Source organism: Mercenaria mercenaria, chromosome 1 (assembly GCF_021730395.1).
Source record: "Mercenaria mercenaria strain notata chromosome 1, MADL_Memer_1, whole genome shotgun sequence".
Classification (NCBI taxonomy): Eukaryota; Metazoa; Mollusca; class Bivalvia; order Venerida; family Veneridae; genus Mercenaria; species Mercenaria mercenaria.
The window spans coordinates 69,399,682-69,417,075 of NC_069361.1; the positions used below are offsets into that span (position 1 = coordinate 69,399,682).

General features: G+C 34.8%; 1 protein-coding gene across 2 annotated transcripts in view; it reads right to left on the reverse strand.

Moving 5' to 3' along the window:
• Window positions 1–16,889, reverse strand: part of LOC123534853 (uncharacterized) — a 50,514-nt gene extending 33,625 nt beyond the window's left edge. The window contains exons 1-3 of one of the 2 annotated variants that reach the window (XM_053550197.1): window positions 16,731–16,887; window positions 9,586–9,656; window positions 8,399–8,518 (exon numbers count right to left, since the gene is read on the reverse strand). In XM_053550197.1, coding sequence (XP_053406172.1) covers window positions 8,399–8,489 — 91 coding nt within the window. In that variant the 5' untranslated portion in view covers window positions 8,490–8,518; window positions 9,586–9,656; window positions 16,731–16,887. Of the gene's footprint in view, window positions 1–8,398; window positions 8,519–9,585; window positions 9,657–16,730 lie in introns of both variants that reach the window. The other variant, XM_045317306.2, reaches the window with a different exon arrangement.
• Between the last annotated feature and the right edge of the window lie 505 nt (window positions 16,890–17,394).

Below are 17,394 nucleotides of genomic sequence, written 5' to 3' on the forward strand. Positions count from 1 at the left end.
ACAGATGCAATTCTGACTGCACTACACTTAGTCTGAGAAAAGTTCTATGGACTTGTCACTGAACAGATTATAAAAAACATATATACAAATAAAGTTTCACACAAATCATGAAAGTGAACATATTTATATCCACATACGCAGTCTTTCGAAAATGCTGGTTCGATTGAAGAAAGATGGAAACTATCAATCAACTGTACATTTGCTCTTATATCAGCTAGTTAATGGAAACATATAGTTTAGCACTTGTCAAATTTACTGATGATATCAAAAAAGTGTGTACCCCAGTTTGGTGTATAAATGAACTGAGTTTACTCAAACTATACAAGAAACAGCGCAAATAACTTGTCAAAAAAGAATGAAAAGAAAATATAAGTTCGCACAGTTAGATATTAGTTATTCCGTTTTTAATTTCATATTATTTTAAATGGTTAAAATTTCATTTATAATTTTGACTTAATTTACTCGTAGAACGGGTGATAACAATGCCATTAAAATGTATGTACCTTCTTATATACATTAATTTACTCATCAAGACCGGATGTGGATTAAACAGAAAAACAAAGTCAATACATGCAATATCTAACTTGGTAGTTTAACAAAGTTTAGGGGCCAACTAAACTAAACCAGACAGTCTTTCTTAAATGTACATTAGGTCTACATAAATAAGTTGTTAAGTTTCGTACATGTATACAGTTTTAATTTGAATTATAAAGCGACACTAGAATTACGCTGGAAAAAAATAACTGGGTATCACTAAATCGTGCATATGCAGTTTTGTAAAACAAGTTCTATAACACGCAAATGTGAAATAAATGACACAAAACAACTAAATGTAAATATGAAACAGTTGATCAGTTCAGTGTAAATACTCTGACCTCTGGGTATTTTCATTTTGGTTTGCACGCGCTAAAATAGTACCACGTGCTAAAAATAGCACAGTAAATAAATCACAAATCTATATGTTTCAAACTAACAATTTTCAGTTAGCTCAAACTCCTATAGGCTGGAGACTCTATACTTGACTGGCCTTTTTGTTGAAGTTCCCGTCAGACAATGTCTTTGAATCAACAACATACGAGTCCTATCGCATGGGTGCTCGGCCTTTGTCCTCTTAATTGAAGTTACAACTCTATATTAATACCCTGACTCCTGAAATGCTCAGCGCCTATATACTATTCTTGATATATCCCCGATGGCTTGGCTGTACTTCGCCAATAATGCTGAACCGTGTATAAGCTGGAACTCTCCTACTATCTCAGTAGCTTATTAAACTCTGGGTCTCTGTCTCAGCTTTCCGATGCTCAGCCTATATTTGCTATTGTCTAAAGCATTCAATTACCTTTAAGGTAAAACTCCTATGCGCTGGCCCTATAGCTCGAAACCTTATTGAAATTCTGCAACTCTTCTTTAGTCTGTGAACTTCCAAAGTCTTCTTCTTAATAATTTATCCGCCCTGACAGGGTAGTTGCAATAACCTCCTTATCAAAGTACTGGGATAAATTATTAGTTGAATCCTCGATGTCTCTTCGTTAACCGCTGGATACCGAATGCCCTCTCTGTCGTCCATTTACCTATTTATACCTCAGCGGACGTGCTATTTTTAGAACATGTTTCTAATTGGTCCATATTTTAAACATAGCGTTTTACAACGAGTACTTGCTCTATCAAATATCTGGTTCCATTTAACTTTTGTATATGACATAATGTGTGATGCTGAGCTCCAGCTATCCACATAATGAACCCAAATCAGCCACAAATGACCCAAATTCTATTATTTACAGCAATTCAACAATAATTATAGCAATGATAGCATGGAAAGGGAGTCAAGCACTATCTGAGCTTAATGTGTTACGTTATCAATATATCAAACATACAAATTATTCTGACAGCATAATTATGTAAAGCTTAATCCTAAAAGTTGTGTGTTGTTTCAAATAGAAGTTACATTTTTGAGTCATACTATGAATGAAAATAGTGTGGGTACTGGTCGATAGAATACGCAGTGTTTTGGAATTGGCAAACTCTGAAAACAATAAAGAAACTTTCTTTGCCAGCTATTATAGAAAGTTATGTAAATCATTTTGTTGCTTCAGCTAAGTCTATACATGAGCTTGCGGAGAATGGTAGAAAATTTGTTTTAAATCATGACTGTGAATCATTCTTTACTGAAATTAAAGAGGCTTGGACTCAAGCACTTATATAAGTTTTTCCTACACAAAAAGAACACTTCACATTAGACTGCATCGTTAGTTGGTCAAGGGGCGGTACTTTCACAGATTCAAAATGGTAAAGAGAAATTGATCGGCTATTTTAGTTAATGTTTCACGAAACAGAAGGAAGATAGTGTCACACGTAGAGAGTTATTGACAGAAGTGAATGGTATGAAAAGTTTGATCACTACATGGATATGGTCGACAGATCATTCTCATTCTAATCTGAAATATTTACTTAATATCAAAAGGTCAGCTATCGAGTTGGATAACGTTTTTATCAACTGACTTACACTATTGTTCATCGGTCTGATATACTAAATTTCAATTGTTGACACTGTTTAGACGTCCTTGTATAGATAACAATTGTAAAAACTGTGAGAAAGTAGAGTTAAAAATGTTGACATGGTGACTGAAAAGACAATGTCAGACAACATTGTTTACAAAATGATGATATGTATGTGACAATATTAGTTCGGTCATTTATTTTACAGATTCAGTGCTAAAAGTTTATTCAATAGGCTGCTTATTTTTGATGTCAATGATTGTGGAATTGTTGTAGTTGCGTTTGCCATTGACGTTTTCTCTTCGTGGTTGCTTCATAGGGTTCTATGTGTATTTTGTATGACATTGTATAGATTTTGAGATTAGTCACAGAACACACAAACTTGAACACTGTTTAGTTCGGTTAACTATACAATTAATATCACAACGAATGCCAGACAGAAATTTCCTTCATCTGACTGTTGTATTCAATTTTTAAGTTAAACGTTACTTATTTCCAAAAGAAAGATAAACCAATATTAGATGAATTCTTTTCTTAGTAAGGAATCTATTATTTTAGTTGGTAACATAAGTAAAGTGGATATTTATAGTGATTTGTTGGAAATAACAATAATAAGTGTTTGTCTTCTGCTCACTACAATCGTGCTAATCTAAAGCTGATCATGGAAATGATAAGCAGTGGAGTACAACCCAATTGGTCTGAAGCATCCAAGCCAAGTGTAACTGGACGCGAATTGATTCGATGGTGTTGAGAAACAAATGCTTTCTATCGAAAATGTGAGCGTGATGACGATAGCTCATTTAAATTATTGGCAATTATTCTACAGTCTCTTAGAACAGTATTTTTTGAATAATTAGTTAAGTACTGCACATTTAATTGTAACAACGTTACCGAAGAAAGTAAGAAACAGATATTTACGGTATGGTATGAGAAAAATGGGCATCACTGGCGTTAAACTTGTGGTGTTATGGCAGCGCAATATTATCACCGAAAGAACGAGTGCATATATCCACATACAAAGTTGATAACCTTTATATTACAAAACCAATATCAAATAATTAATTTATGTCTAAATTATTGTTCTGTAACGAAAGACAGGGAAAAAAACGAACAGAAGTTCTCCGAAAATGTAATAAACAAATCAAACTGACGTGCATTAATATTTTCCGCGAAAACGACGCCAACTTGTTGTTGCAACGTGCGCGTAGACGCCATGGACGTCGCGCGATTCTTTCCATTAAAACGTTAAGAAAACATTCCACGTCCGATATGAAAACGTTCCACGTCAATATGGAAAAATATTGCATGATCGCGGTCCATTGAAACTCAATGCAAAATAAATTTAGGTATGTAATAATTAATGATATTTCTAAAACTTACAAAATGATAACTATAAGTTATCCATCATTTACTTGTATTTCTCATATCTTGGTTTTCTACCACTTAATGGATATCACAATCTTGACAGTCTTTTGAAATGTCATGTGTTTAAATCCAAAGATCTTATTTATTTTCAACGCTAAATATTTTATGAAATGAGCACCGAGAAGGCATCATCTTAAATTGTAACCATACATGTATTTCATTGTATGCATATGTGAATGGATGTATACATAGTTAATATATATGAAAATAAAATGCCAAAGTAAAACCTGATTATGGACAACAATGATGAAACCACCAATTTTGAAAACAACATAGGTAAGAAACTGATAGTTTTGTAACTAACTGATATATTTAATCAAAAATTAAACATAGAATGTATAATAAATGTTTCAGATGAATTTGTCTTTGGTTGACAAAAGAAACGAAAAACTTTTAAATTGATACTTTACACTTTAAACAGATCAATAATGCCATAATATTGATAACAATGACTTCAGTTCCTTTCCACGGTTGTTCTGTTGTCATTGGGTGAGGGTCACACCAACACAATTATTGGTCATATGGTGGAGGAAGACCCAAGGTGCACATTCGGGCATTATATCCTCACGGGCGGACACCTGGGTAGAACCACCGAATTTCCATCATCAGTATGATCAGCTGAATGGCTACCTCTCATGAAGTATTCTACGCCCTTAACGAGGCTCGAATACACATCAGTGAGAGGCAAGTGATTCAAAGTCAGCGACCTTTACTGCTCGGTCCCTGGCTCTTCTTACATAATTTACCAAATACAGTGGTAAAATCGCTGTCAAGAAAACAATCTCACTGCTTCACAAATATGTAACTATACTATTTTGTATTTAATAACCTTTTTGTCGCAACGGCACAAATACATGTAAAATAGCGACTTTTCAGCTTTGATGGTGGGGTAAAGTCCCGGGTGCCCACCGTGCATTATTTCATCACGGGCAGGAATCTGAGTAGAACTACCGACCTTCCGTTAGCTAGCTGCATGGCTTCCTCGCATGAAAAATTCAACGTCCCGATTGTAGCTTGAACCCACATCAGTGAGGAGCAAGTGATTCGAAGTAAGCGACCTTAACCACTCGGCCACGGAGACCCCATTTCATACCTTGTTAATAGAATAAACCTAGACTATTTTCTTATACGATACAATAAAGCAAGATTATTGAAATGATAACGTAAAATGTGTAAAGTATGATACTTACAAAAACCACCTTCAAATAACTGTTATCATATTTCAATCACCAGTTAATTGATCACAGTTTATTTTGTAATGTAATTTAGTTTATGTGATATATTGTTTTCTTAGGTGTTGGTTTTAGCTTTTGTTCAAATTCGCTATATACACCTACTGCTTTAAAACCAGTTTTGGGGACTATAAGACTGCGCTTTTCCATGTCATCCGTCATTTCGTTATTCCTTCAATCCGTCCGTCCGTCCTGAATTTCGTGCCCGATCCATTACACTGTCATTTACCAAAGGATTTTAAAATTCCTTGCTCATCTGTCCCCCAAAATGAGACAATGTGTCATTTGCAAAAGCCGGATCCCAAGCTCAAAGGTCAATGTAACACTTGGAAATCAAATGTGCAAAGGGTTTTTTGCCTGTCTGGTCTGTAGCTCGACAATCAGTTAAGGGTCTTTAATATAATACTGCACAAACTTACCCCATAATAAGACGATGTGTCATGCATAACTTTCAGGCCATAGCTTGAAATTCAAGGTCACATCTTGCAGTCAAATGTAAACATGGCATGAATTAGAGTTTTGTGTCCGGTCCAGAACTTTGTCATCCACCAAGTATTACAATACCATTTGGCGTATTGTTTCCCAAAATCAGTCGACGTGTCATGAGCAACACATAGAACCCCAACTCGAAGGTCAAAGTCACAGTAGGAGATCAAAGGTCAATATTAAACTTTGTCATGCAAAAACTGATTTAAATATTATTTGGTATAAATATTCCTCTGGATAAGGCTTGTCATGCGCAAAACCCGGAGCCCTGGTTAAAAGGTCAAGGTCATACTTGAAGGTCAAATGTGAACATTTTTTCAAATACAGTCTGTAACTCGACAATCTATTAAGGGAATTTGATATTACTTGGCACAAATGTACCACATAATAAAATGACGTGTCATGCGAAACACCCAGAACTCTATCTAAAATGTCAATGTCATATTTGGAGACGAAGTTCAAAAAGGTTTCTTTCCTGTCCCGTCCATATTTCTGCAAGTCATTAAGGATTTTTTACATTATTTGGGACAAACATTTCCCATAGACAACATGTCTAACGCAATACCCTTATCCATAACTCAAAGGTCAAGGAAACAGTTGGAGGCCGAAGGTTAATAGGTATTTTTATATCTGTTTCATAACTCTGTCATTCATTAAGGGAATTTAATATGACCTGACACAAATATTCCCCATAATGAGACAATGCGTCATGCGCAATACCCAGACCCCTAGCTAACGTCAACGTCGACATTGATCTTTTCTTGTCCAACAAAATACTTGTATATAAGCTTATGTATCATATGGGTCCAATTAAAAATGTTTGGCGCACTTTCTTTAGAGTCACTTCCGTTAAAATGACGATTTTTTACATTTTTTCAATTTTTCGCACCAATTTCAAAATGAAATATTATCAAAATTGAAATTGAACACTTTTAATTTATAAGCAATCAACAACTGTAGATTTTATGCATGCACATTTTAATCCAAACGTTGTCTTATAACAGTTTGTATATGTAGTACAACATTGTTTATACATCATATATCAGAACATTATGTTATACTTATAATACTGCAGCAGAGAAAAGTAGTTGCCTTCCAATAGGGGACTTTGTATTGCATGTAATACTTCATTCATTTGTTTTCATTAAAACATTTTCATTAATATTTTTGAATAAGCAAACTAGTTTATCACTAATAAAAGGCCAGTGTATCAGCTCCAATATTTATTGTTTTGTCGCTAACATTGACCAGAATTTAATAGAATATCAACTGTATGGTTGTCGTTTCGAAAATTTTAAAGGTTTCTATGGAAACAGTGAAATCATATATGATTCAAGAGGGTTATTTTCAGGCGAACATGTTTTTTATTTCCACCCAGTTTGTCCTGCCAAACAATAAGGTATCTATGGAAAATTGTCTAGTGGGTTCCAGGTATGCCTTACTGATATGTGATTGCCATTTGTGGTACGAGTAAGTAATCGAATCTTATTCCCCTGAGCGGTTCTGTCAGTTTAGGAAATAGGTCAAAGTTACTCATATCGGGTGAATATGCTGGATGTGGCAAAACGTCCCAACCGTATGACGTCAAAAATGGGCCGTAAAAAGTCGCCCCGACTTCATCTCAGTGTTGTTATATTTTCTGGTCCTTCGGGATCATTGATTTCAACTCATTTAGATTTGAAGATTGAATACTGCTTAAGCCGGTGCTAGGGGGCGTGGGCAGTGTTGCATTTTCCATTACTGCTCATGAACAGACTCAATCAAACCGAGTCTGCAATTTTCACTGTTTGCATTGTTCTCGGTGCTACCGAGGGATCTACTTTTCAGATTATATTCACACTCTCCGCTTTGTGACACGAGGCGTTGTCCTGAAGAATCAGTGGCATAGCTCTGAAAAGCTCTGGACGCTTTTTCCGGATGGCTGGTCGCAGATGTTTCATCGAAATGTCCTGTAACACTCCTGGTGAACTGTCTGGCCCATTGGAACCCGGTATGCTTTTAAAACCCCTTGAGTATCGTATGCGAATATCATCGTCATCTTCAAATTTCCCTTTCCGTCTGAATTTTATGGGTCTTGGAGAGGCTGTGTTATGCCATTCTGATGACTGTCGTTTTAATTCTGGTTCATAACTTCTAATTCATGTTTCATCTATCGCCAAAATCCGATTTATGAACTGTTCACTTTCATTTTCATATTTTTGTAAAGCTGTTTGGCGACGTCTACTCTTATCTGTTTCTGCTCAGAGGTTTGCGCATGGGCTACCCATCTTGCCGCGACATGTCTCATATTCAGCTTTGTCGTCAAAACCGTGTGAACTGGACCGTGGCTTATTGCAATTTCTCATGCTATTTCCTCACCTGTAAATTGCTGTCCATTTCTAATATCACCTTCACTTTATCTACATTCTTTTCATTAGTGATTTCCATCGGCCGTCCACGACTCGGCATCTTGTCAACTTCCATTCTGCCTTCTTTAAATGAAGCAACCCATCTAAAAACTGCTGTCCGTGAAAGTGCTTGCTCCCCACATACATTTGCAAAGTCTGAAAAGTTTCAGTGCTTGAGCTTCTTTTATAGAATTCAATTTTATTGTAAGCACGTTGTTCTTCAGCTATGAAGCTAGCCATGGTGCTATGACTGGCGTTATTTAAAATAACGTCAGAGTGACAAAATGACGTCCCCATGTTCAGGGAAAATTGCAGAATGATCCTATATTTAGACCCTCGTAGATACTTAGAAATATTGGAATGAATATATACCTTTAGTTAGTCTCGGATGTTGCTCATCCGTACACGAGTCCACATCTGTATCCCCTTGTGAACGGACAGGTAGAGATGTATTACTTCCCATAGACCCGATCTACGACATTCCTAATGAGACTGAAAAGGATAAATACACAATTATCAAATATTTCTCCAAACAATTAGAAACAGGTCATTAATTGGCTAGAACAAAGTAAATCTGAACAGCCAAAATATGTAAAATAAGTACAGTGTAAGATTGCAGTCGAAATTACATGTACAAGGTTTTGTTAGTTTGTTTTGGGTTTAACGCCGTTTTTCAACAGTATTTCAGTCATGTAACGGCGGGCAGTTTACTTAACCAGTGTTCCTGGATTCTGTACCAGTACAAACCTGTTCTCCGCAAGTAACTGCCAACTTCCTCACATGAATCAGAGGGAGGACTAATGATTTCAGACACAATTTCGTTTATCAAATAGTCACGGAGAACATATGCCCAGCCCGAGGATCGAACTCACGATCCCGCGATCCGTAGACCGACGCTCTACCTACTGAGTTAAGCGGGCGGGTTATATGTACAAGGTCCGGTTTGGTCTTGTTATTAAATCAGAAAGACATGATTAAATCCAAACATTACAAAGGTTAATGAATTAATACATTTTTTGTAAATATGCTTATATATTTACGTTATATAGAACTATTATGCCATGCTTATTAACAGAATAAAATGATTTAGTTGCAATTTATAGAGTATAAAGTTAGAAAGTAAACACCTATTTTTTCTCATCAGATACTGAAAAACAATCAGTAAGAATAAAATTAGACACAATTACGTTTGTGTTTATTGTAGCAAATGCCGGAAAATCTTTAGGATGAATGATAATGCATCTTTTTAGTACCAGGACAGGAGCAAAGTGAAAGATGCTGAAGGGGATTAAGAATGATTAATGCGAAAGACGGAAGAAAATTATTGTACCGATATTATAAATGGACAAGATGAGAAAAAGAAAAGAGCAAGATCATAGGTTATAAGGAGGACAAGGAAACAAGTAAGAAGAGAAACGGAAAGCAGCAGTTTGAAGAATAGCAGTGAATGTGCACGATATAAACATTGGGAAACGATGGAAATAAGAAAGTGAGACGTGATGATGAAACATAGTTATGAGGTAATATTACAAATTTAGTAATAGAAAATTGATATTTACTGGAAAACTGATCTTTATTACATCTTTTCAACGTCAAGAAACTGGAGATGAGTCTTGGTCTAACGGGAGGACTAATTTCTGTTAAATGCATTTAGTGAATTTCATGTGTTATAATCATCTGAAAGTGCTAAGTTTGTATAATGACTGGACAACTTGTATATTGTACGTCATACTTACCGTTGTATATTTGTATATACTACCCAAGCTCACGAATTGAGGACGAACTGGGACGGCGTTGGGAAGGGTAGTGCTACGATTATGTTTTTACCTGTCCTGACATGAAATCAAAATAATTTTGCTATCAGCCTTAAAAATACGTATTTATATAAAAATCCATTGTGTCTCCCTGTAATATGCAAATTGACCTTTCCATCCGTACTCTTGTTTAATATTGTAGTTTTTAATAAATATAGGTAATAGTTTATCCGGCTTCGTACGACTGTTTTCTTTCAACAAAAGCATCTATAAAACGTATGCGTGCCGAAAAGTAAGAGTTTGTTTGCTGGATTATTGATTGATGAAATTAAGATCTTTCACTTTAGTTGGGAAACAGTATATACAAAGGAAACGATATAAAATGTATATAATTTCCGGATGAACATTTTGGATTTGGTACAGAGACGATTTTGGACACAGTAGAGATGCTAATCAAATTACAACTTTAAGGACACGTCACGGCTCAGATATTTTAGCATTATTACAATACACAACTGGTTCCAATACATGTGCTCATTAGATTAATCATTAGATAAATCCTCAATATCTATGTGAAAATAAGGTATGTGATTTGTATGATTGCGACTTCGTGAGTAGCTCTTATCAGTAACAAATGACCGAAACGATAGGAATTCTTACGTGATTTGGATAGACAAAACGACAGTTAGGTTATAGTATATTTTTATTGTTTTAATTTATTATGAGTTGTAAGCTACAATATAGAAGAGCCATTTTAAGAAAATCAAAGTAAGAAATAACAGCAACTTTTTAATTTAGTCATGAGTCATCATACACCTGTCAAAATTTGTCACTAGTTTTCACGAGCTGTCTTTTATTTCCGTTCTGCATATGCATCGTTTTTGTAGGTACCTTGGTAGGACATTGTAGTGTGTAACTTGCTTTACATTCCACATCAATAATTGTGTTTGAAATTGCTTTATGAGCTGACTGAAGTAACATAAGAATTTCTGTCGTTTTAGTTTATTGTTTGTAATAAAGGTACCAAACCTCGATATCAAGATACAAGAATTGTTCCTTTCTGAGGGGAAAGGGAAACTGTTTAGTTGAATGTTAACATAATTAGTTTTGGAAAGAACTGAATATTCTTTGTTGATGTTGGGGGTTTTCTTGTCATTCACCGAAAATTCAAAACGTGATAGCACCCTGAGTTGATATGATCAGTGATCCATGACAAGAACAATCATGCTATGTTTCTATAACTTATAATTTTAAGACATTACATTGAAATGAAACAGAACTGATGCGAATGGTAAATCTGACATAATCTGGTTTAATATGACATTTATTTTTATTGCAGGTAACTCTGTATGTGCATTAGGTGTGCCCCGCCGATACTTTTACGTGTTGAGCTGATATTTGTAAAGTTTCTAACCAAAATGTATTGGTGCATTTTCATTTCATCCGCCATATATAAGCAATTTGTATTAAAGAATGAAAAAGAAAAAACAAACAGTTCTTGAATGTAACTGTAAAATAGATCAGTCTGTATTCTTTCAACGGACTTTTTTTAATTCTAATTGTCGATATATAACACAATTTACATTATGACTGCAAGATATCTAACCAATTCTCACGCGTTGTTGTGAGATTGTGGATATTGCTACAATGTTTATCTCACCCTCGCTCCTGACAGTATGTGAGATCACAAGTCTAATGTTCTGCTGGCCACTGTGGAACTTTAAAGACTGTATGAGACAACTCTATGTCAGTGAAATTAATAGAATTTGAAAGAACTTTTCAAGTTTGCATGCACATTTATAGTAAGCCACGACAATACAGTTAATAAGAAACATCTTTACCAGTAGAGAACACCTGTACAAATTCATTTTTATAGACAAATTCCGGTTATCAGGTGAAACGTTCGGTTCCTTGGAAATCAAGATACGAGTTTCAGCTGTAGTGGAAAATTAAAATGCAAAGCTATAGATAAGATAATTTCTTTAAAATTGCCCAAAACCATTAAATCGTTAAGCTGTTGAGTCTGACACAGGGCCGCATTGCTATAACATCTTTTCAATAATGCACATGTTTTATATATTATAAAGAAAATTACCGACATCAATGTGAAAGCGGACAAAGGTAATACTTTTTATAAAATGAACTATTTGTCTCACATGTGAATAATCAAACAGTTATTTAAGATAAGATTAATAATTCTTATACATTCTTCTCTCATCTGTCCAAAATTGTAGCGTTTCAAATAAATGCGTACACCGCAGCTTAGTGGGTAAGGGGTCATCCTCGAGAACGGGAGGCCGAAGGTCGGAATTCATCTGTGAATTATTTCGTTTTTATCAGTTGGTGAAATGCCAACTTGTGAAATAATGATTTCTTCCTGCTGCCTGGCTTTAAAGGATATATTCTAGGCAATTGTGTCCCATAAATGAAAATGGCTGGGGCTTTACTATAATTAACAAACACCACATATATACGGTATAGGTAATTCTTTATATAACGTACGCAATGCATTATAAAAGTTTTTTTGTTCAGTTTTCTTTGTTTCTGCAGGATTGGAAGAGTCCAGGAATGACAAAAAACACACTCACATTTCGGATACTTTTATTTTTATAAATGACAACACGATCAGAAAAAGGACTACAGTAGGAAGATACAATAATGTAAAGAGTACAATATTCGGCATTTTGGAACATGTTCTTCAGGACAAACGAGTTTGTAAAATCGTGGTGAAAATGAAAGTTAGATATTGGTAAAAATGCAAGAAGAATGTAAATTTTCTGCATTATTTCAAAGGCGTTAAACGCTTTACTACTTTCTGCATAATGTTTTTTTGTTATTTATATGAATATATTGCAAAACTCTTATGTCAATAACTTTGTACCACTAACTTCCAAAACACACTTTGAATGGATTTTTGAGAGAAATTATTTGTTTCCTAAAATATGTTGGGTAGTCTGTTTAACGTTAATTGTTGTCTGTGTTTAAAAATGTAGTTTGCAAGGTCCGTTTTAGCATTTTCAATAAGGTAAATGTAAACGTATTTACATTTTCTTGCAAGCATTTTGGCACGACACATGTCTTCTATATAACATAACGAGTCGATATTTGAAAAAAGAGATATTTTACAGTTATGCAAATGACCTATATATGTATATACCGTTTCCATGCCTTAAAATGCTCGAATGTTAGAAGTTTAATTGTTTATATGGTTTAAAATGATAATAATGTGTATTATGTAAAACTACAACAAGAGTATCATAGCTTGTCTTTTGTTGTATCATATTGTATTAAAATCTAGATACCAAACTAGTTTGAATAACAATAGGCTATTTGTTAGTGTGAACCCAGTCACTAATCATATCGGAATGTTTTTATTATAACTTGCATGCGAAACAGTTGACAGTACAGTTAATGGTTGTGACACAGTTGTTATTACAATTAATGTATCATTTGGTTGTGAAACAGTTGATAGTACATTTGAATGAAAATAATTCATTTAAAGTAAACAATTGATAGATTGAATATGTCTTCGTGTCCCTGGCTGCCGCGAAGAATTTGAGTCCTCATGTTTTGGCGGTGGATGTGTTCTGTCTCCATTTGGCAACCAACCAGGAACAATTAATTAATTTGAAATACGCTTTACAAAAGAACTTTATACGCAATACTAAAAGTTCACAATCCACCGCTCATACTCGGGGCGATCGTTTTAAAGCGTTAGTGTTTCATATTATTTAGTCAAAGGGTCAACGCGCATTTCTCGGGATAATAGCAATTCAAAGCTTTGGTGGTTTTAATTTTCTAATCGCGACTTTTGTGCGAGTTGAAGGTGCCAATGACACGGCAACTTGCTCGGTGCCTGTAAATGTTGTAAAATAAAATAAAAAGTCAGGATAAAAAGTCAGGCTGAAAGACAGCTATACCCCGCGTCGCTGTTATGGATAGTGAGTTAATGGCATTGAGTGGAAGCATATCTTTGTTAAGTATATTTTATTGTCCATGTGTGAGGAAATCAGTGAATTTGAAACTACTTCAAAGGGTTTATGAGATACAGAGGGAGCACGAAATGGAAGGCTCAAACCTTTGATCTTACGTTGTGGTCTTGACTACACGGCTGACACACATGTTCCACAAATTGCCTTTATAAGGTGGTCATTTGACTTAAGTATCGTGAAAATCCTTCGAGGGGTTTAGGAGATACAGAGAAGACAGGTAGTAGAAGGCTCAAACCCTTGACTTTGAGTTGTGACCTTGTGACCGTGACCTTGAGCCGACATACCGTAACTGACTCACGAGTTCTGCACATCGTCTTGAAGACGATTTGACCCAAGATTCATGAAAAACCTTCTAGGGGTTAAGGAGATATTGAGCGGACACAAAATGTTACAGACAGACTAAATGAAGGGCGGAAGACGGAAGGACGGACGGAGACCATTCCTATAACCCCTACAACTCGTGGCAGGGAATTAGAACAGAGGACTATGTAGATATGAGTAGGAATGGCGATCGGAATGGTGTAGATGTAATGCTGGCAGGGATGACATGTGTATAGACCACACGGACGTATGAGATACGTAGAGGAAATATCAAGAAACACAAGAATTTAAGATTTAAAAAATTAACATATTTCAATTGCTTCTGGACGGATGGGAACAGTGAGGAGAATATCTTTATATAGAAGGGCTGTGGGTACTCCAAGAGTATAATTGAAATTCTGCAAGACAAATACGACATTTTTAGCAATTCTCGATATAAATTCATAACCAATGCTAAAAAGTACACAGTATAAATCTGAATAATTGGAGTAAAGGTAAGAGTGGGGGCTCGTTGGCCACGAGAAATTAAAATGTTTAAGCATCCGAATAAAAGAATCCGATCAAAACAGATTTAACTGTCAACACTGCTAGCCGAAATAACTGAAGTACACATATGGATAGTGTTCGGGGTTGTCCTTGTCCTAAAATTATACAAGGCCAAAAGCTGCATCTACCTTTTCAGATAAAAAAAAGATCTTCAGACAAATAAGATTGAAAGATATGCAGTACTAGATTTGCTAACTGTATTACAGGTAAGGGTGTGGCAAGATTGTCTGGTCTTTCCCCGAGAAATGGAAAATTCTTCGTTATAAATTGTGCTTTTAAGCCATTTTAGACAAAAAATTATGTGCAAACTATTCGTTGACTATCACCATACAACAAACACAACTCGCCAGTGAAACAAATCAGTTTAGGTATCATTTTCAAGGTAAAATGTATAATTTGAGCATGTCTTGATACAAACGCATTCTACAATAGGCAAAGAAATATATACTATAAATGCGCAAGTACAGAGAAGAGTAAAATAAATGACTTTGGAAATAAACTAGACATAAAGAAAGTTATTTGCTTATGTTATCCCGATCCTACATTGCTAAAACACCCTTCACTAAAACTTTGGTACCAGTTTTGTAGCAAACCTTTCAAAGTAAGCAAAATTAGCGTTTTTACGGGGATCAAATGCAAATTGACACTTTATTTTTGTCAATGCAATTCCCTATGTTTTCTATTTATTAACTATTACACTAATAATTCTAGTTTCTGGCATATGTAACCTTGACGTTCCTGATGTCCTATCCAGATGTAGACCTACCTACCCTGTCTACAATTTTTGGAGATTTTACCCTAAGCAAACAATTTATTTTTTTGGCTTAGTTTTATCAGTTTAATCTGGACTAAAGTTATCGCACAGTATTAAGGCGTTATGAAATGTAAACAAACAAAACAAATTTCATAAAAAGAAGACAATACACTACGTTTGCGATACTGTCAGTGATTCCTCGTTGGCCGAGCAGTAACGGTATTAGTCTGATACCTTTCTGTCGGGATTTCGATTCCCAGACCTGTAAAATTTCGTTTTTAAAACAGTTTATTTCTACATTTAATTTATTTTTCTTCAGTCGATTCAACGAAGACAGCACGAGTTGGTTAAACCTGTGTAACTTATATATATGTCACTATTATCACGTAATTATGCTTAAATACACTCCGCTTTTAATATCATCTATTTTTAAGCTTCCTGTAAAATTTGTATGGGTTGGTTATATAGATTTTATAACAATCCTACACTTCACATTAATAGAATAATAAATACCCGGTCATAATTTCAGTACTGACTGATTTAAAGCTGCCACCGATTTTATACGAAAATAAAGAAAACAATGAATTAGAAACCAGAAAAAAAACTTACACAAAGCATGTGATGCAAAATAAAAAAAAATTCTGAACGTATACAAGGTTCAAACCGTCAAAACTATCCCTACAAAATGATTACATATCTATCTACTGAACCTACTGCGCCATCAAGCCAACAAATTAATTGACAGTGACGTCATTTTGTCAACTAGCTATAAATAAATATGGCATATCCCAACAGATGTATACTTACAAGTTAAAATATAGGAAAAGTTTCTTCTAGGGCACATTTTATAAATATATAATAATCATTTTGTAAAATTTTGGTTGCAATGTCTATTTCAAATGTTGATCATCAGTGTGTGAAACCCCCCAGAATTGGACGAAAGGATAAGACCAGTCTACCTTATTGAGATATACTCATTTTTTCTGTTTTACAATATAATGATGACATAATTATACCTCGCCTATCACCAGTTTCGAACTAGCATCGCCTGCGTAACAAGCAGCCAATACATCCACTAGGCCATACCTTACTTGAAATATCTCAATTTAAAATCCGTTGGGGATATAGAATCTACCATGCTTATTGATAGTTTGTTGACAAAATGATGTCACTGTCAAAGCTTCTTGGTGGATTATATATGTGATTTTGTAGATACAAACAGATACATTTGTAGATGAGAATGTATATACAAGTGCAATTTGATAAGAAAAAATATCCACCGAAGCAGCTATATACCTGGGTGTGTCTCGGAGATCATATTTCATGAAGATACTTACCTAAACAAATATTCCATCAAACTGGCATCGAGTAACTCAGCTAATCTGAAAATGATTGTATTCATCCATGCTAAACTTATAAGTCCAGAATTTACATACTGAATCTTGGAAAATGTGCCGTCCACTGGACCATTTCAGTACATATTTGTACGATTGTGCAATATTTATGATTATGGAAAACCAAGTTTAAATTTAAGTACAGGCAATACATATCACACATCAAGGACGGTTTGCAAGGAGGCGACCCACGCCCCTACAACCCCCTCCCCCACATCACAGCCTGAGACCCGGGGATCAATCTTTAATGCCTAAAACCAAAATGGTACTGATTTTAGCAAAATTGTTTGCTAGCTTCGAACAGTTTATTAGTAGAAATTATAATTACTATAGATGGGATGGATCGGAAACAAGTCAAATTGAAATAGCTATCAACAGTTAATATACACGTATAAAAAAACGTTTTATGGAGCACCCACAATGACATTCGACATTTTCATTCTCATTTTTTTTTTTTTTCGTAAAAGCGAAATTTTATATATTTCGAAAGTACAAAATATTATTTCATAAAATTGTTTTACGAAATATATTTCGTTTCCATGAAGTTCGAAATATTATTTCTTTCTCTTTTCTTTTACGAAATAATTTTTCGTGTTTTCGAAATGAT